At 51.7% G+C, this 20,646-nt stretch overlaps 1 protein-coding gene across 2 annotated transcripts in view; it reads left to right on the forward strand.

Moving 5' to 3' along the window:
- Positions 1–758: 758 nt before the first annotated feature.
- Positions 759–20,646, forward strand: part of PFKP (phosphofructokinase, platelet) — a 66,554-nt gene continuing 46,666 nt past the window's right edge. For both annotated transcript variants that reach the window (XM_028825933.2, XM_028825935.2), the window contains exons 1-2: positions 759–952; positions 12,870–12,943. In XM_028825933.2, the coding sequence (XP_028681766.2) occupies positions 841–952; positions 12,870–12,943 (186 nt within the window). In that variant the 5' untranslated portion in view covers positions 759–840. The remainder of the gene's footprint in view (positions 953–12,869; positions 12,944–20,646) is intronic.

A 20,646-nucleotide genomic window follows, 5' to 3' on the forward strand; every position in this document is an offset into this window, starting at 1 on the left:
AAGGATCCACTCTCCATCCGTCCTTCCCGACCTCAGGCTGCAGAGAAAACCTGGGGGCGGGGGTCGAGGAAGCCGCCCCCCGAGGCTCCCAGCGCAGCCCCAGGAGGAATCCTGCCGGCAACTAGAAGCTGTGCGCGCGGCCGGGCTCGGCGCCGACAACAGCCGGAGCTGCCGGGCCTGCAGCGAACCTCCGCATCCAGGTGGGGTCTCCGCGCCCCAATTCCACCCCGCCCCGCCATCGGCGCTCCCCGCAAGTGCGGGGTTTCCACCCGCCCCGGCGTTCGCGCCCACTCACGGTCTCCCTCGCCCCCTCGGGAGACGCTCCCCGCGTTCTATCCGCCCCGCCCTGGCGCGCCCCGCAAAAGATGTGACCCCGACCCCCTGCGGTCTCAGCTCCCCCAGACGCTGCCCCTGCCCCCACTTGGGGAGCTCCAGGCATCTCTAAAGCCCCCAACCAGAGTCCTCCAACCCACCCGCGAGGCTAGCGCACCAGCAACGCGGCCCCACCCGCAGGGACCCCGCCCACCTGTGGCGCTACCCCCGCCTCTGCGGCCTCCCACACTGCTAGCGCGGTCCCCACCTACGACCACCCCGGCGTAGGTGCTCCAGCCCACACCCATCCCCCCGCCAGCCCCTGCCCCTTTCCCTGCCCCTGCCCCGAGCCGCGCCCCCGCTCCCGCAGCCCCTCCCGTGCGCTCGGGCCCCGCCCGTCACCGCCCATTGGCGCTGGGGCCGGGCGGGGGCGCGGGCGGGGCGGCGGTTCCGAGTCGGGCGCGCGCGGGCAGGGTCCCCATTGCCTGCTGCGCACCCGGACTAGCGGCTGCCCTCGGCCTCCTCGCCATGGACGCGGACGATTCCCGGGCCCCCAAGGGCTCCTTGCGGAAGTTCCTGGAGCACCTCTCCGGGGCCGGCAAGGCCATCGGCGTGCTGACCAGCGGCGGGGATGCTCAAGGTGCGTGCCCCCCTCCCAGCGGCGAGGGAGGGACGGACGGAGAAGGGGAGAACAGGGCGAAGGGGATGGGGGGACGGGGCAGAAGAGGGGGGAAGCGATGGGAGGACGCGGGGAAAGGTGGGGAAGCGATGGGAAGAACTGGGGAGAAGAGCGGGGAAGCGATGGGGAGAACTGGGGAGAAGCCCGTGCCCGGGAGCGGCAGGGGTACCTGCGGGGCGGCATGAGCCGGCAAGGCAGCCCCGGGGTCCTTGCCGGGTGGGGCGGAGGAGGAAGGGACATGGCGGTAGGAACCTCCATCCGGAAGATGGTGAGCTTTCCACCCCCTCCGGTTTATGTTTTAAATTGAGCCTGGCAGAGGGGGTCGCCTGGAGCGCCCTCGGGGGTCGTTCTGCCTCTGAGCTGTAGGACCCGGCCGGGCTTCCCCTCCTAAGCGTGGGTACAGCGCGATCACTTCCTAAGTGGCCCCCCGCCCCCCAACTCCGCCCCACGCCACCCCCTAACATGTCGAGGAAGAAACGGTCGGGTCCCCGCGCGCCTCCTGTCGCCTCGTGCCCCGCGCGGCGTGGGCGGGGTCCCGGCTGCTGCAATGCGGGACGCGGCGGGGTTGCTCTGGGTTCCTGCCTGGCGTCTGCGAGGCGGTCCGGCAGCCCCTCGCGTTTCCGCTGGGAGATTTTAAAAACGGGTTTCCTGCGCTCGCATGTGCTGTCGCCTTCCGGCTCGTGACAAAACCGAAAACTAAAATGGGTCCCAGGCCCTCCCCGCCAGCCTCCGCGGACGGGAAGGACCAGGAAGCGGGGACTCCGGGACGTCAGCGGCGCCGCGGCGCGGGCTCTGGGCTTCCCCTGCTCTGCAATGTGGAAGCGGCTCTCCAGGAGGGGCCCGAGTCTGGGTCCACGACGCGGGCGCGCCGGGAGGACATTTAACCTTGAAGAGCGGGAGGTGGTGGAGACTGCGCGCCCCAGGCCCCGGGTGCACGTGAGGGCGCCGATGCCCGGACGGTGGAGCGCCCCAGGCCGCGCAGCCCCTGGCGGGTAGATCGGCGCTTCCCAGGCGAACGCTACCTGCGAGCCTTAGCGATAGCGCGGGCTGGAGACGCGACGCGCCCGGAGCTGGGTTTTGATTTTTATTTTCCCGGTTCCTCCTGCCGCAGATGCGTGGAAAGGCCCAGATGGCGGATTTCTTCCCGTTTCGGGACCGCGCACTGCACAAGGATGGACCGGGGATGGGCCCATAGCCCACTGCCCCGGTGACCTTCCCTTCGCCCTTGAGCGCGCGGGGCGGGCGCGGGCGCTGCAGGTTGGGGCGCTGTGGGCGCCGCCCCGCCCGCCGCGAGCGCCTACGTGATGCCCGGCCCGTCGTCTCCGTGCGCCCAGGCACCGACATCCGTATGCCGCGCGCACTCAGAGCCAGCAGCGCAGCCTCCCCAGGCCCAGCGCCCTCGGCGGGAGACCCTGGTGGCAGCGCCAGGCCCCGCCCCGCAGCCCGCCCCTCAGCGCCCCTGGGAAGTGCTCTGGCGTTAGCGTTCTAGTTAAAGGATCCCAGCATCAGCGTTCCTCCTGCGGGGTTGGGTTCTCAGAGAAAGAAAAGGTGATGCAACAGAGGCTGGGATTGGAGAAATTACGAGAGTGAAGTGGAAAGAGCCTGGCCAGCGTGACTTAAACCGCCCGGGAGATGTGCGAGTACGAATGGAGCCGCCTTGGGGTCGGGATAGGACCCAGAGTGGCTTCTCAGTCAAAGGCCTTCAGAAGCAGAGGGAGCATCTTGAGTGACTTTACCCCGGCCGCGAAAGACAAGAAACCTTTGGCACGGGAAGAGGAACTGACCTCTGGAAGCCACCAGGGCGGGTGGAAGGTCAGGGTTTCAAGGTGATTTTGGAATTTAAGTGCTGTGGGTCCTGCACGGTAGCTCATGCTTGTCATCCCAGTGCATTGGAAGGCCGAGGCAGGAGGATCGCTTGAGCCCAGGAGTTCCAGAGCAGCCTGGACAACATAGTGAGACTCAGTGTCTACAAAAAAATAAAAAAGAAAGAAAAAAACATTAAGATGCTGTATGTATTGGAAAATATTTATGGGTCATTCTTTTGAGCTCCATGTCTAAAAGCTTGCTAAAATGCTTGGGAGTTTGTGTACAGGCATGTGAGATTAGGATACATTGGCAGAATCGCCGTGTTCTCTGTTGCCCTGGTTTTGCCACCTGGGAGGAGTTACACGTATTGAAGGTTAGTAAGTCCACGCCTCTTCTGGGGAAAAAGGTACTTTGGAAACCAGTATTATGTGGGAACGCGGCTTGGTTGGTACAGCCTCGGGTTAATGGGAGACAGCTGCCCTCAGCTCTGCAGGTAGCATCAAATACGGTGGCCTTGAGCCCACATGGGTCACACCTAGGCTGTCCCTGGGGAAGCCCGCCACGGCGGGTCGCCTGGGCATTCTTTCCCTGGCAGAGCCGAAGTCACAATTTTTTTGCAGACTCTGTAGAGAGCTTTACCCTTCCGAGATACGATCTCGAACCTGTTGGAGCATTTGGACGTATTTCTTTTAAGGAAGTTCACCTCCAGATGTGCTTAGAGGGCCTGGTCTTAGCTGCCACAGATTTACAAATCCTTACAGTAAGTAGGTTATTCCTCGAGAATTTATCTGTTGTGCCCCCATTCTTTTTGCCATTTCATTCTGATTCTATATTAGTACTTGATTTTCCCTGACATAGAAGACTATTGCCTGTAGCTGGAGATGAGAGAACACATTCACATTCAAGTATCAATTTCAGGGGAATTATCTGTCAGATGTGAAATTATGGTAAAATTCCATATATTAAAATGACCATAGCTACCATTTGTTGAAAATATTTTGTGTACTAGGAGCTTTACAATTCTTATCTCCAAGCCTAGATAGATGGTCCCAAGAGAGGCATGCCCTCATTTTGGAAGTGGGGAGAAAGACTCACAAAGAAAAATAGCTTAGGTAAGGGAGTGAGGTGCATACGCGATTGTGGTAGGAGCAAAACAGATCCTAATTCCAAATATTGTACTCTCCCTTAGACCACGAAGAGTACTTATGTCTGGCTCTGTCACCCACGCTGGAGTGTAGTGGTGCCGTCATAGCTCACTGCAGCCTCAAACTCCTGGGCTCACGTGATCCTCCTGCCTCAGCCTTCTGAGTAGCAGGGAAGACAGGAATGCAGCATCATGACCAGCTAATTGTTGTTATTATTATTATTATTATTATTATTATTATTTGTAGAGACAGGATCTCACTATGCTGCTGAGACTGGTCTTGAACTCCTGGCCTCCTCTAGTGAGCCTCCTGCCTTGGCCTCCCAAAGAGCTGGGATTACAGACATGAGCCATCATGTCAGGCCTCCACCATGCTTTTCAGGGGCCTTTCTTGGTGAAGCTCCTTATTCTAGTTAATGCTCAAAAGTGAGCAAAACCCAACTTGCTCAAAATTACACAGATATTCTTTGGGTGGTTTTGTAAGGGGAACAGAAAATAACTTTTTATAGCGATAGGAGTCAAGGTGGCAAAAATGATATTAAGGCTTAATACCAACGCGATGGGCTGCTTTTCTTCCCCGAGTAGAGTTTCATATTATTTAATTATAATATAAAATTGAAAATCTCTTTCCTATGTTCCTGACTCCCCAGGCCTTGAATGAAGAAAGTATTTCTCAGGCTGGGTTTTTTGTTTTTTTTTTGTTTTTTTTTTTCCCTACTTCTTTGGGTATCTTCTGTCTCAGGCTGTGGGTTTTTGTTTTTTATTTTTTTTTCTCTGCTTCTTTGGGTATCTTCTGTTGTCCCAAGACATGTCTGGAAACTTAAATTGATTTTCACTCAACCTAAAATAAGCTCCACAGCTCTGGATCGCGGACTGACCATGACTAAGTGCCCACCGCCACATCATGCTGTGCCACACACCAAGAGTGACTCATTGTCTTAGTCACAGGTTGTGGCTTCTGCAGGGCCTGGTGCCTGGTGGAGCTGAGTGTACTGGGAAGTCCAGGTGCATCCTTAGGGTGGGCTGGATGCGAAAGCGGCGTCCTTTTTGCCTGTGGTGACGTGAACATCAATACAGTATTTATAGAAAGTTCATATAAATGGAGTAAGTATACCTTTCCAATCCTAGTGAGAATAGCTAGTGTTTAGTGACTCTGTTATGTGGCAGGCCCTCAGTGATGCTGGGCACTGACTTATCCCCACTTTACACATGAGCAAGGGATGCCCGAGGTGTACCGGCTTCCCTGAGTTCACAGAGCTCCCTGGTGTGGCCAGGCCCTGTGGCTGCAGCAGGGATGTTCAGGGCTGCGTGTAGCTGTGTCTTCACTGGTGTCCTTCTCGCGCCCAGCACCACACCTGGCGCTTGACAGGAACGCAAGCATTTGCTGCCTGCCTCCCGCCTGGAATCTCCACTGAGGAGCAGGAAACCAGGGGTTCTAGCTGTCTTCTTCATTCATGAAGTCCTTTAGAGGAATTCAACCCTCTATAATCAAAAGTTTCCAATATCCTCAGGTCAATGTGTATAAACTGTTAAGACTTCAAGATTACAACCTCAAAACCGAAGTCAGAAGTGTGAGGTTTCAATTGACTGGACATGCATTAGGTCAATGACACACATATTTATTGGACACCAGGCTTGAGCCCCACATGGGCACCTTTGGTGTCTGAAGCAATATTCCTTGGGTGGTTTTGTGAGGGGAACAGAAAATGACTTTTTGTAGCGATAGGAGTCAAGATGGCAAAAATGATATTAAGGCTTAATACCAGTGTGATGGGCTGCTTTTCTTCCCCCAGTGGAGTTCATATTATTTAATTATAAGATAAAATAGAAATCTCTGAAGCAACGCTTTGGAGCCCAGTAGGATGGAAGGGGAAACTGAGAACAGCAAAAAGTAGGAAAACCAGCAAAAACCTATCAATAGGAGATTAATGAATCCATTATGGCACCTGGAATGGAAGGAATTTTTGTCAGCGTTTAATAAGGAGCTTTGTGCTGGTCGAAAGTCAAGAGGTGCACAGTACACTCAAGGGCAGTATTGAAGAGCCGAATCCAGAGCAGCTCTGCACAGCAGATCCCCCTGGGGCCAGAGGGGCCGTTTGCAAATCCAAGCAGATCCGCTTCTTGGAGGTTTCTCCAACGGGAGCATCTCCCAGGATTGAGGCTTGCATGGGTGGCCTGTGTTATATATGCAATTTTAAATGATCTAGTTACCACATTAAAGAAAGGCGGGCCAGGAGGGGGTGACACTGCGTGCCATGACTCACGCCTGTAATCCCAGCACTTCGGGAGCCCAAAGTAGGTGGATCACTTGAGCCCAGGAGTTTGAGGCCAGCCTGGTCAGCATGGCGAGACCCAGTCTCTACAAAAAATACAAAACAATTAGTCAGATGTGGCGGTGCACACCTACAGTCCCAGTCCCGTGGGAGATTGAGGTTGGAGGATTGCCTGAGCCCAGGAGTTGGAGGCTTCAGTGAGCTGTGACTGCACCGGTTCACTCCAGCCTGGGCAACAGAGTGAGACCCTATCTAAAAAAAAAAGAAAAAGTAAAAAAAACTATATTTTATATTCAGCCCACTATTTTGATAACAATCAGTTATTGTGTTATTAATATTTTACACTGTTTTCCATACTAAGTCTTTGAAACCCAGTGTGTAAAGAATCTTCAAGTACATCTCCATGTGGACGGGACACATGTGGCCAGCGGCTCCTCTGAGGGACAGTGTGGTCATGGCGATGAGTGGCGTGTGCTGCCTGTACATAGGTCCCCATGTGTTTCTGCGAAGGCCCTGAGGGATGTGCAGGGGAGGGCAGACACCGTCCCAGCCATACAGAGGACCCTGGAATGCAGCACGCTGCCAGCGCGCCCCCGCCCCAGCCCCTCTGCTGCCTGAGCTCTTTCCCAGATGTCGACTTAGCTAACCTCCCTCACCTTCTTCCCTTTCCTTCTTTCCCCAAACGTCACTCTCAGGCAGGTCTGCAGGCTCTCCGATTGTCAATGGCAGCCCTTCCCCATCCTCCACCCTCTTAACACCCCCCACCCCACTTGTTATTTTTCTCCTCAGTGCTTACAGCCATCCACCCCTGGGCATCATGCATTTGTTCACTGTGTATCTTGCTTTCGGGTCTCTCTTGATCAGAACAAGCTCTGCCAGGACCAGAGGCTTTCCATTTTGTCACCGATGCATCCACATAGCGCCTGGTAGAGATGGCTCTTGGGGCACCTGAGGTGGACAGTGGGCCGGTGGTTGAGCCCTACAGATTTATCTCAAGCCCTCCCCTGACCCTACCGGAAGACACGGTGGTCTGCACAGTCCAGATAGTCAGAGAGGCCCCCGGCTCGATGACTTTGAACCTGCGAGGGTGAGGAGGGGGGAACAGCACCATTGACAGAATCCCCCATTGGTATCCCACCTCCCCATGCCTACATAATCCCTACATTATCAAAGGAGAGACCCCTAGAAGGAGGTTTGGCAGCAGGAGTGAGATCAGCGCAGTGTAAGCTCATTTTCTGACAAACCAGTGGGAGGAGTCGGCAAACTGACTTTCTCAAAAAGAATGTATGCATCGAAATTAACAAGTGGGCCAGGCGCGGTGGCTCAAGCCTGTAATCCCAGCACTTTGGAAGGCCGAGACGGGCGGATCACGAGGTCGGGAGATCGAGACCATCCTGGCTAACACGGTGAAACCCCGTCTCTACTGAAAAAATACAAAAAACTAGCCGGGCGAGGTGGTGGGCGCCTGTAGTCCCAGCTACTCGGGAGGCTGAGGCAGGAGAATGGCGTGAACCCGGGAGGCGGAGCTTGCAGTGAGCTGAGATCCGGCCACTGCACTCCAGCCTGGGCGACAGAGCGAGACCCCGTCTCAAAAAAAAAAAAAAAAAAAAAAAAAAGAAATTAACAAGTGATCAGCAGTGTGGGAAAATTCAGGAAAAGCAGTTCAGTGCTGTGAGAGAGGGCGAGGCAGGGAGCTTGATTACTCCAGACAACGGAGGAGGTAAAAGGATAGACCTAGATTATTTCATTTGAGTTCATCTATTCTTACTTTTTTTTTTTTTTTTTTAGATGGAATCTCGCTCGGTTACCCAGGCCGGATTGCAGTGGCGCAATCTCGGCTCACTGCAACCTCCGCCTCCCGGGTTCAAGCGATTCTCTTGCCTCAGCCTCCTAAGTAGCTAGGACTACAGGCTCATGCCACCACGGCCGGCTCAGTTTTCTTTGTATTTTTAGTAGAGACGAGTTTCACCCTGTTAGCCAGGATGGTCTCAATCTCCTCACCTCGTGATCTGCCTGCCTTGGCCTCCCAAAGCACTGGGATTATAAGCATGAGCCATCGCGGCCAGCCTATTCCTTACTTTTTTCTTTAAAAAAAAAAAAATACAATTTAGATTTTATCAGAGCAGAATCCCAGGAAGCTGAGATTTGTAAACTGGGAAATCCAGCTCCTCCAAGTAGCCAGGAAATCAGGGTGACCTAAGTCATTCTTGCTAGGCCCTGGTGTGGGCCGGGGATGACTCTGACTCAAGGAAGAAGCCGTCTTGTGACTCTCTTACCTGCACTGTGGTTTAGTAACAAGCTGTTAAAAAGTATATCATATGAAGAAAGTGATTTACTAATTGGTCAGAGTAATGACCACAGATTTCCTATGTAACCACTCCCTCATTATCTCCAACTTTATCTTTGGTTCTCATGACAAGATTATCACTTCCCAGAAAACTGGGGTTTTTGCAAATTACGAGGAGGTGTTTTTCCAAATGGTAAGGTTCTTTGGTGGGAAGATGTTTTCTCCTGGAAATCCTTAGGAAAGTTACTTGATTCTTGGGTTGGGCTCCCAAAACCAAAACAAAACGAGATGGATTATCCCCAGGATACCTGAGCTATAAGGACAATCTGTAGCTTGAGCGTGGAGTGAAAGACACTGAAACTGCCCTTTGTCCCAAATGGCTGTGTGCGGGGCCCTAGAACAGCCCTAAGGAGGTGGTGAAACAGGTGACATTTACCTGTGAGGCTGAAAGCCCGCACTGCAGGTGTGCATGTCTTCATCCCTGTCCTGTGGGTGACAGAGCCCGCCAGTGAATGCTGGTATATTTCCTTCTTGCTTTTCATCCACCCGTGTTCTCCCTCCTAACCCCTCACTGAATGTTCCTGGGGCTTCCTCAGGTTTCACCCTGCAGGGCCCAGCAGGAGGCAGCTGATTTGCAGTCCTCACCATTCAGAAGTTCAGAGGGAAGGCTTAGAACCAAACAGGCTCCACCCCCAGGCAATTAAATGAGCATCTGGCCTCAGCAGGCATTATTTTCCTTCAAATTCCCATTGGTGACTCTAAGGCACAGGTATCCTAATAGAGGAAATCAGGAAGTCTTGAAAGTTAAAAGGAAATAAAACTAGGGTTTACCCTGTAGCTTCACCACTTCACTAAGGTCGTTACCTTCCAGTAAATCAGTTTATCCCCCTCAGAGCCTCAGCTTTCTCCTCCCTCCAGCGAGGTGTCAGGAGCTCTGCGGGCTTCCTGTGAGAATCATCTGGGCCAGGGCTCTGGCTGTGGGTGTGCAGTCAGCAAGGGACTCCCTACTAGGTCCCACCAAGTGCTGCCAGCCCCTGAGCTCAAGGAGGACACGTGAAGAAAAGCCCTTTGCAATGTAGGGCTCCATCCCACCAACGTGCAAGTGAATAGAAGTCCTTTCAGGACCTAGTATTGTGTATTTTTAAAAGTGTGGTGTCCCGTCACCTGGAAATTGCTAGAAACGCACGTCCCCAGGCTCCCTCTCCACCTGTGAAACTCTGGGGGTGGCCCAGCTACCGGGGGTGCCGCGGCCGCCGATGGTGAGCTCCTGCTGTGGGGTGGTGTCACCGTTCTTTCCAGGTGGGTACAGGTGGACCCAGGGGTGGGGGGTGGGGAGAATCCCGCAGGGACTTCAGGGACTGAGTTTAGTGCTGGGGTGTGTTTCTACTCTGCACAGCAGTCTCCTGGGGTCACCTTGTGTATCATGTCCAGCTTTTTTTTTTTGAGACAGTGTCTCGCTCTGTCGCCCAGGCTGGAGTGCAGTGGCACAATCTCCACTCACTGCAAGCTCCTCCTCCCGGGTTCACAGCATTCTCCTGCCTCAGCCTCCTGAGTCGCTGGGACTACAGGCGCCTGCCACCACTCCTGGCTAATTTTTTTTTTGTATTTTTTACATTATTATTATTTTTTTTTTTTTGAGATGGAATCTGGCTCTGTCGCCCAGGCTGGAGTGCAGTGGCGCAATCTCGGCTCACTTCACTGCAAGCTCTGCCTCCTGGGTTCACATTATTCTCCTGCCTCAGCCTCCTGAGTAGCTGGGACTACAGGCGCCCACCACCACACCCGACTAATTTTTTGTATTTTTAGTAGAGACGGGATTTCACCGTGTTAGCCAGGATGGTCTTGATCTCCTGACCTCGTGATCCACCTCCTTGGCCTCCCAAAGTGCTGAGATTACAGGCATGAGCCACCGCACCTGGCCTCATGTCCAGCTTTTAAGAATTTTATTCCTTCTGCTATTTCTTTCCACTTAACATTTTCTAAAATCCCTGAGTTCTTCATCATCCTTAATGCAAGACCGGTGGGAATGAGGTCTTCAGAGAGCAGGGGAGGAAGGGGTGAGCAGGGGAGGAGCAGGAGCAGGAGTGAGGGGCCATCATCGGGTCTTAGTTGTGTTTCGGCATCATCTGCTTCCCAGTGTTGGCACGGGCTAAGTGTTTGATGGTTAATTCATCCAGTAGAGTGAGCAGAGCATAAGGTCCTGGAACCAGAGCGGTGCCTCTACCCTTGGAGTTGAGGAGTCCAGGCACTGCTGAGCCTGGCCATGGGAGAGATGGGTGAGGACGTCCCACAGGTGTGAGACCAAGGGGGCGGGAGGCTTTGTCCTGCCAGGAATAAATGGAATCAGGTGGGAGGCAAGCCAGGCCCTCTTCCTGGGAGGTGCCAGAGCCAAAGAGGAGAGGAGGAGGAGGAAGGAGGAAGAGCGTCGGAGCATCGGAGGGCTGGTGGGACTGCCACCCAGGTTCAGGGACAGGAGCCTCCAAGTGCTGCCAGGCAGGTGGGAGGTCCCTGGGGCATGACCGGGAGCTCAGGGGAACTTGGGTTTTCTTCTCGTAGCCCTGGGAACCTGCAGGAACGCGGTCATATTTGTGCTTTAGAAAAGAACATTGAAACTGATATGGAAAACATCTCGGATGTAATATCAAAGTGTAGAAAGAAATAATCAGTGTGAAACTTCGCACAGCCCGGCAGCAAGGCCCCAGCCCCACACCCAGCTCTCCAAGGGGCTGGGGCTCATGTGGCCGTTACTTCATTTGTGTTTTTTTCTAAACAAGGAGAATATATTCATAAATTATTTGCATAAAAGCAAACAAAAGAGAAAAAACTGTTGGAATCCTTCTGGCCACAGTGTGGCTCATGTCAGAGGGAGTCAGGAATTCAGGGGCAGTGTTGGGAGCAGCTGTCAGTTGTATAGGCAGGAGCCAGCAAGGGTGTCAGTAGCATTCAGCACCAGCGACAGAGAAGAAAGTCGTGCTGTTTGGCAAGAGAGAGAGGGTACAGTGGGGGGAGGAAATGTTCAGGGTGAGATGACCTGCATTTTGAAATGCTGAGTTTCATGTTCTTGAGAGATGGCCACTAGTTAATCAGCAGGTCATTAGAATTCTTTTTGTTATAAACTAGGTTTGAATATAAAGTAAATAAGACTATGTCATATATATATGCATACGTGTATGTACATATTAGATACATAGTAAACATGCATTTACCTCTAAAATATGTATCCCCAAGCTTTTTCAGCTAAATAGATATTCTTATTCAGAATTGTGAACTTTCAGAGGTCATGGGGGCTCCAGCATCGCCAACCTGGCCCAGCGTAATTGAAGGTTTTTTTAAGCGTGTCCTGAGCCAGTCGCCGTCCAAGTGCACGTAACCTGCCTCTGTGTCCCAGATGCCCCTGCAGGACCAGAGTCCTGTCATTTGTGGTTTATTGACTGGAAGCATCGCTTGCTTCATGGCCCATGAACTGCAGCATCTTTAGTCCTGACAGCTGTTTCTGAAATTTAACTTTGTGGAGGAGGAAGCTTGGTGCTCTCAGGTGTGTTTGGGAGCGAAGGCACTGAAGGCTCAGGTGCTCCTCATCCTTAAGCAGCAGTGCTGCATGGCTGTGGGGGCAGCCCTAGTGCCTTTTCACTCCTCTCCCGATGGGCCTGAGCTCGTTAGCCACGACAGCAAGACAGACCCTCCAGGTCCAGAGGTGGTTCCAAGACACTAGTGACTTCAGCTCCCCCAAATCCGTCTGCAGTGGAGAGCGAGATGGAGGCTAACAGACTTACATGATGATATATTGTAAACAGACACATATTGTGATACATTGTAAACAGACTTATGCATTGTATAACACTGTTCTTCTAAAGGGGGGCCTCCCTTTATCTTCATGAGGTATGATTATTTGTAATACACCGGCTTATTTTAACTTTACTGATCATAACATTGCATGACTTGTTTTCTGTTGAAGCCCATTGCCTGTTGTTTTTTACGTTGGTAGTTGGTGATGCGATAATCCATTTTCATCTCCTCAAATCACACACACACAGAATTTGGCTAGCTGCAAATAAACACCTATTCTGTAGTTTGTTTTGCAGTTGGATGGAGTGGCCTACAAATTCGTATCAAGTCCAGAGAGTGATGTTTTGAACTGAAAGTACGCTGGGCTCTTAGATTCAGCCTGGGCACAGGGGCACCTTGCATTATGTTGGCTGTTTCTTTTAGTCATTCCCCTAATCCCAGAGGAGTGTGTGTACCCATTTCTCATATTAGGAGATGAGGCATTGAGAGGTTACGAAACGTACGCATGGTCATGGGTAATTAGCGGCAGAGCCAGAATTGCCCCAGGCTCTTCAGTGACTATTGCTCCTGTTTCCACTGCAGGTATGAACGCTGCCGTCCGTGCTGTGGTACGCATGGGCATCTACGTGGGGGCCAAGGTGTACTTCATCTATGAGGTCAGTGTCTACCCCACGCCCCCTGTCACTCTTCCTTCCACCTGCCCGGAGCCCTGCAGGCACCAGCGCTCACCCACCCCTGCCTCCCCCTGCGGCAGGCAGGGGAACCAGGTCCTGCCAGCCAGGGCCTTTCCTCAGCCCGCAGGAGCCCCTGGTGGGGACCGTTTACATAGGAGGCCATGCCCCCTGGTCTCCAGGGATAGATGCCTGGTCTGCAAGTTTTTTGTTAGGCAGCAAGGGGAGAAAGGAGATGAGAGGGAGCCCAAAAAGCCATTTATTTATTTAGACAGAGTCTTGCTCTGTTGTCCAGGCTGGAGGACAGAGGCATGATCTTGGCTCACTGCAACCTCCTGGGTGCAAGCATTTTTCTGCCTCAGCCTCATGAGTAGCTGGAATTACAGGTGCCTGCCACCACGCCCAGCTAATTTTTTTATATTTTTAATAGAGAAGGGGTCTCACCGTGTTGGCCAGGCTGGTCTCAGACTCCTGTCCTCAAGCTGTCCACCCGCCTTGGCCTCCCGAAGTTTTGGTATTACAGACGTGAGCCATTGTGCCCGGCCCCAAAAGGCCATTTTGATATCAACTTCCTGGTGTTGATTGATAGTATTAGAGGTCAGCCAGTGATCTCTGCTTGGCTGTACTGGTTGATCGGTTGTATTTGTCTGAGGCTCTGACTGCTGTAGAGGTGATTTATTAATTTCCAATGTAGCCTGAATTTGAACACGCATTTAGGGAAATGGGGAAAAACAGCGACTTTGAGCTTTTCATCATTTGTATAAAATGGAAACGATGCCTGGTGTCTGCTGATGTCTTAAGTAACAGGAGGGACTCCCTGGCTGCCACTTTTGAAGTCCTGGCAACTTAAGACTAAAAAGTATTTGAAGGGAAGGCACGAATATAGTTTGGATCACAGTACTGATTTCAGAAATTATTAGGAAAAATATTTAATGTTTAAGTTTATAAAACCTAGCTTTAAAAATGAGAAGAAGATATTTTTGTAAATCACTTAATGCCTCCAAAATGGCTATTAGTGTTTTAGTCTGATTTCCCTCAGTATGACGTATGCAAAAGACCGGAAGGAAATAAACACATATTAGGAAAAGTATAGCAAACACGTTCTGTATACTGTTTTTTGTTTACGACTATATCGTGGCTTTTCGCTATGTAGATTCCATGACTGTTGCTTTAACTTATTTTTTATTTTTCTGAGAGAAATCTCATTCTTGTCCCCCAGGCTTGAGTTCAATGGCTTGGTCTCGGCTCACTGCAACCTCCGCCTCCCAGGTTCAAATTATTCTCCTGCCTCAGCCTCCTAAGTAGCTGGGATTAAGGTGCCTGCCACCATGCCCAGCTAATTTTTGTATTTTTTAGTAGAGACAGGGTTTCACCATGTTGGACAGGCTGGTCTCAAACTCCTGACCTCAGGTGATCTGCCCGCCTTGGCCTCCCAAAGTGCTGGGATTACAGGTGCGACCCACTGCGCATGGCCGACTGTTGCTTTAAATGTCAACATACTGTCCCATTGAATTGATGTCTCATCATTTGTGATGGACCCTGTATTCTACCATTCCCTTGGTATCGCATTATTTAGCTTTCTCCCCGTTTTTTAAGCTATCATAACAATGCAAGATCTATGTTAATAGAGCGATTTGATGTTTTGTTATTATTTAACACTTTGGTCCTAATATCGGGCACTGACTGAGCTGAAAGGGGCAGTCATCATGATGGCTTGGGATGCTTCTTGCCTAAGTGATTCCTGAAACCTGTCCAGCCTCGTCCCAGCCCTGCGCAGGGAGTGCGGCACACTAGCTCCCCGTGACGACGCTGTGTGCAGCTGGATGTGGCTGCCTTCTGGGCACTGGCATGATTCCCCGTCTGCTTTCTAAGCCCTGTTTCCCTTTGGTGAAATGGCTGCTGCTGTTATTCTTTGCTCATTTGTGTGTGTATCCATTTGTTTATCATTCGCTGGAAACAGTTTTTTATTTTTTTATTTTTTTTGGTTTGCTTTTATTAAACTGGTTATGTGGTTATTGTTTGTATTTATCCGATTTGGGCAATTTTAATGGTGGGTCTAACCGTAGCATTCCCAGGCTGTTGTTTTTTTCATTTCATATTTGGACCTTTTTAAGGTCAGATTGCCCTCGTGAGTTTCCCTGCCTGGGCCCTGGCCCCAGTGGCACCTGTCCTTTGCTCAGGGACGTGGAATGAGCACGGTAGACTCAGTCTCCAGCACAGTCCTCCACCCGGTCCCCAGCACAGTCCTCCACCCCCCTCCCCGGCACAGTCTTCCACCCCCCTCCCCGGCACAGTCCTCCACCCCCTCCCCGGCACAGTCCTCCACCCAGTCTCCAGTACACTCCTCCACCCGGTCCCCAGCACAGTCCTCCACCCAGTCTCCAGCACAGTCCTCCACCCGGTCCCCAGCACAGTCCTCCACCCAGTCCCCAGCACAGTCTTCCACCCAGTCCCCAGCACAGTGTTCCATCCAGTCTCCAGTACACTCCTCCACCCCCTTCCCCAGCACAGTCCTCCACCCGGTCCCCAGAACAATCCTCCACCCAGTCCCCAGCACAGTCTTCCACTCAGTCTTCTACCCCTCTCCCCAGCACAGTCCTCCACCCAGTCCCCAGCACAGTCCTCCACCCCCTCCCCAGCACAGTCTTCCACCCAGTCTCCAATACACTCCTCTACCCCCTTCCCCAGCACAGTCTTCCACCCAGTCCCCAGCACAGTCCTCCACCCAGTCCCCAGCACAGTCTTCCACCCAGTCTCCAGCATAGTCCTCCACCCCTCTTCCCATCACAGTCCTCCACCCAGTCCCCAGCACAGTCCTCCACCCAGTCCCCAGCACAGTCCTCCACCCAGTCTCCAGTACACTCCTCCACCCCCTTCTCCAGCACAGTCCTCCACCCAGTCCCCAGCGCAGTCCTCCACCCAGTCTCCAGTACACTCCTCCACCCCCTTCCCCAGCACAGTCCTCCAGCCCCCTCCCCAGCACAGTCCTCCACCCAGTCCCCAGCACAGTCCTCCACCCAGTCTCCAGTACACTCCTCCACCCCCTTCCCCAGCACAGTCCTCCACCCCCCTCCCCAGCACAGTCCTCCACCCGGTCCCCAGCGCTGAAATTTGCACACAGACTTCCAGAAGAGGCCGTCACCTGCACCTGACACCAGCCAGCTTGGTTTCTGCTGCTGCTGCAGCGTATACATGTGCATACACTGAATACCCTGAATTTGTTTCCTTTGCCTTTTGTTTTTTTTGGGGGGGTGGGAGAGAGGGTGGGTGTGATCTGCCTTGGACTTTGGGAGACGGTACCACACCCGTCCTGAGAGCCGCTCTTAGTACAGAAATGTGGTTTTAAAAACTGTTTGGGGATGGAGTATCCCGAGATGAGTTTTTTCTATTATAATTTGCAAAATGTTTTTAAATTCATGAGACTTGTAGTTCCTAGAATGTTTCCCAGGACACCTTGTGATTTTCGCGGCTGCTCCTGTTCCCGCGGCCCTGACGCTGTTGTGTGTTGAGTGGAAGGAAGTCCCCTCACAGAAGTGGCGGCCCGAACACTCACAGGGATTCTGGGTGCAGAGGAAAGGAAGGAAGTGACCTCTGTTATTTCACAGATAAACCGACTCATCTTGGTTCACTTTCTCCATGTCACCACTCAGCATTTTCAGGGCCAGGAACAGCGTTAGACCCCCGACCCCTGGCCTCCAGCCAGAGGTGGGGAGTGATTTACCCCCTCAGGACACTCACTCGTGTGTGATTTACCCCTCAGGACACTCACCGGTGTGTGATTTACCCCTCAGGACACTCTCCGGTATGTGATTTACCTCTCAGGACACTCTCCAGTATGTGATTTACCTCTCAGGACACTCTCCGGTGTGTGATTTACCCCTCAGGACACTCTCCAGTGTTTGCAGCGTTTTTGGATTGTCCCATTATTGAAAGGATTGTCCCTGGAATGTACTGGGGAGAGGCCAGTGATGCTGCCACACCATCTAGGATGGACGGGATCACACCCCACAAAAAATGGTCCGGACCCAAACGTTGACAGAAGCAAGGCTGAGGGACTCTGCACTAAACCAAGGGCATGCTGGGTTTGGTTTCAATGTTGTTAGTTGAGTATGGGTGCGGGGAGTGAGGCCGAGGGGACTGTGAGCGCCTAATCTTGGATGCAGTCACTGGCGCACTTTAGTCTTTCTTGATGTAAGGTTTGTGTTTTTGTGGCAGTTGTCGGGTGTCTGATTTTTATTGGTCACTGTGTGCTGTAGTCGCCCATCTGTTTCCTGGTGGGATTGAGATGTCCTCAGACCTGTGCCTGTCTGCGTGGCAAGTGCCAGAATTAAGGAGTTGGTATGGAACACACTGGGAGGCCTACCCAGGAGGCCCTGGGCTTTCTCTGCTTTTTGTTTCATTCTTTTTGAGACAGAGTCTTGCCCTGTGTCACCAGGCTGGAGTGCAGTGGTATGATCTCGGCTCGCTGCAACCTCCACCTCCCAGGTTCAAGTGATTCTCCTGCCTCAGCCTCCTGAGTAGCTGGGATTACAGGCATCCGCCACCATGCCTGGCTAATTTTTGTATTTTTGGTAGAGACGGGGTTTCATTCTGTTGGCCAGGCTAGTCTTGAACAGCTGACCCCAAGTGATCCACCCACCTTGGCCTCCCAAAGTGCTGGGATTACAGGTGTGGGCCACCTCACCCGGCTCGTAGGCCCTGGGCTTTCTTCAGAGGTAAACCCCATCTGTTCTCTCTGTCTCAGCTGGGAGGGCTGGGGCTCTAAGGCCCATCCATGTGACTCCATGGCCGCAGGTGCTATCTGGACGAGGTCTGGACAACCTCGTCCGGCGGGGATCGTGCCTCTTCCTGCCCCTGCCCTCGGTGGCGAAGGCGGGGTTCTGACTCTGAGATCTCATTTCCTTTAGAGAAATTCAAGGAATTTCTGCAATTCCTTTGCTGAGATGTGGCCGAAATGAATCCTTGTGTGCAAATGGTGTTTTGGGGAAATTCTCATTTTTATGATAACTTTTCTAGTAAGTGGCACTTTCGAAGCTGTCTAGGGAGCAGAGCCAAATGGACTATTTATTAATTTTGGCACAAAGAACAATCAGGCTTTTGGAGTTATCTTACTGAGGGAGATAGGAGCAGCCTGGGGATCGGCTCATTTGAGCCCAAATTGCCTCTCTGACACCCTCCCTACCAGCCCCAGAAGGTGGGAAATCCTTGTGAACGGGTCCTGTTCCTCACCTCCCTCCAGAGGTAGCCCAGGCATCAGCCTAACTCTGGGCGCCTTGGGAACATAAATTCTCATGGACCCTCAGAACGCCAGGACTTTGTATGAATGGTGGGTTCTTTACCCAGTTGTAGCAGTAAGTGTTGAATCCATTTAGGGTATCATCATTTTGCTGTTACAGATGTAAAAATCCTGTATCTTTAATTCTAAGATAGAAAACACGCTAAAATCTGCGAGTGTTTTCCTAACTGGGCAGCAAAGTCCCGGCTGACCTGGAGCGTGTTACATGGGGGTGATCCCATCCCCCAGCCGAGGTGGCGCCTCCCACCTCTCTCTGCAGGAGTGGGTTTGGTGCTGAGCACACACTCCCAAGGGCCCAGGATAGAGGTAACACACACGGTGACGGCTCCCACCTCTCTCTGCAGGGATGGGTTTGATGCTGAGCACACTCCCAAGGGCCCAGAGTACAGGTGCAGTAACACACACTGCTTTTTAAAACATTTTTTATTTTTAATTATTATGAATACATAATAGTTGTACCTATTTATGGGGTACATGTGATTTTCAACATTTTTTTTATTGAAGTAAAATATGTGTATATCATTTAACATCTTTACTATTTGTGGGCATAGAGTTCAGTAATAGTAAATACATTTACAGTCTTTTCTTCCCTTTTATCCTTTCTTTTCCCCACCCCTCCCTTTCCATACCTCTGATAAGTGCAGTTCTCTTCTCTATGAGATCAACTCCGTTGGCTCCCATGTGTGAGTAAGAACACGCAATGTTTTTCTTTTTATGCCTTGCTTATTTCTTATTTTTCTTTTTTTTGATACAGTTTTGCTCTGTTGCCCAGGCTGCAGTGCAGTGGCACCGTCTCAGCTCACTGCAACCTCTTCCTCCTGGCTTCAGGCGATCCTCCTGCCTCAGCCTCCTGAGTAGCTGGGATTCCAGGCACCCGCCCCCATGCCTGGCTAGTTTTTTGTATTTTTAGTAGAGGCGGGGTTTCACCGTGTTGGCCAGGCTGGTCCCAAACTCCTGACCTCAGGTGATCCTGCCCGCCTGTGCCTCCCAAAGTGCCGGGATTACAAGCATGAACCACCATGCCCATATGCCTGGCTTATTTCACTTAACGGTAAAGCACTTTCATCCCCATTGCCACAAATGACGGGGTTTTCCCCTTTATGGGTGAACAGTGTTGTGTTGTGGGCACGCACCACGTTTTCTGTGTCCATTCATCCACTGACAGGCGCTGAGGCTGATTCCACACTGGGCGGTGGTGATCAGGAGTGAACATGGGAGTGCAGAGGTCTCTCTGTGCCGATTCCCTTTCTCGGGGTATATACCCAGTGGTGGGGCTGCTGGCTTGTGGGGGAGTTCCAGGCATGTCATATTCTCATACAAGCATGTGATGCATTATGATAAAATCAGGGTAATTAGCATATCCATCACCAAGATCGTTTCTATGTTAGGAACATTCCAGTTTTACTCTTTTAGTTATTTTGAAACATTATACATTATTATGTATACGTTATACATTATATATAATATGAATTATATATGTATTATACATATTGTATACAGTGTTACACATTATGTGTACATCGTTATGTATAACTTTGTTGTATATTATTATTATTTTTTGAGATGGAGTCTCGCTTTGTTATCCAGGCTGTAGTTCAGTGGCACGATCTCAGCTCACTGCAAACTCTGCCTCCCGGGTTCACACCATTCTCCTGCCTCAGCCTCACGAGTAGCTGGGACTACAGATGCCCGCCATCATGCCTGGCTAATTTTTTGTATTTTTACTAGAGACAGGGTTTCACTATTAGCCAGGATGGTCTGGATCTCCTGACCTCGTGATCGACCCGCCTCGGCCTCCCAAAGTGCTGGGATTACAGGCGTGAGCCACTGCGCACGGCCTATTATGTATTATTAAACATTATTATACATCATTAACTGTAGTTCCCCTATAGTGTCACTCACCCCTGGATTTTATCCCTTCTATCTCAAACTGTCTTTACGCCCCCCTGCTCCCCACTACTTTTCTCAGCCTCTGGTAACCATCATTCTGTTCGGTGTCTCTGCGAGATCAGTTCTAACTCTGTCTTCATGAGATCAATTTTTTATTTAAGCTTTAACGGATGAGTAAGAGCGTGCAGTATTTGTCTTTCTGTGACTGGCTTATTTCACCTAATTTCTGCCTGTTCCATCCATGTTGCACTAAATGACAGGATTTCATTCTCTTTTATTGGCTGAATAATATTCTGTTGTATATCAAGATGTGGAATCAAGCTAAGTGACCATCAGTGGGTGCATGGATAAAATGTGGTGTATATACGCAATGGAATATTTTTTCAGCCGTAAAAAAGCCTGCTTTTTAAAATCCCAAGCCTTCTGCGTCCTGGTGTGCCTGTCAGTCCTGGGTTTTGGGTGAGCAGTCGTGGGCCTGCAGGAAGTACTCTGGTGACTGTGG

Source organism: Macaca mulatta, chromosome 9, assembly GCF_049350105.2.
Source record: "Macaca mulatta isolate MMU2019108-1 chromosome 9, T2T-MMU8v2.0, whole genome shotgun sequence".
In the NCBI taxonomy this organism is placed as follows: Eukaryota; Metazoa; Chordata; class Mammalia; order Primates; family Cercopithecidae; genus Macaca; species Macaca mulatta.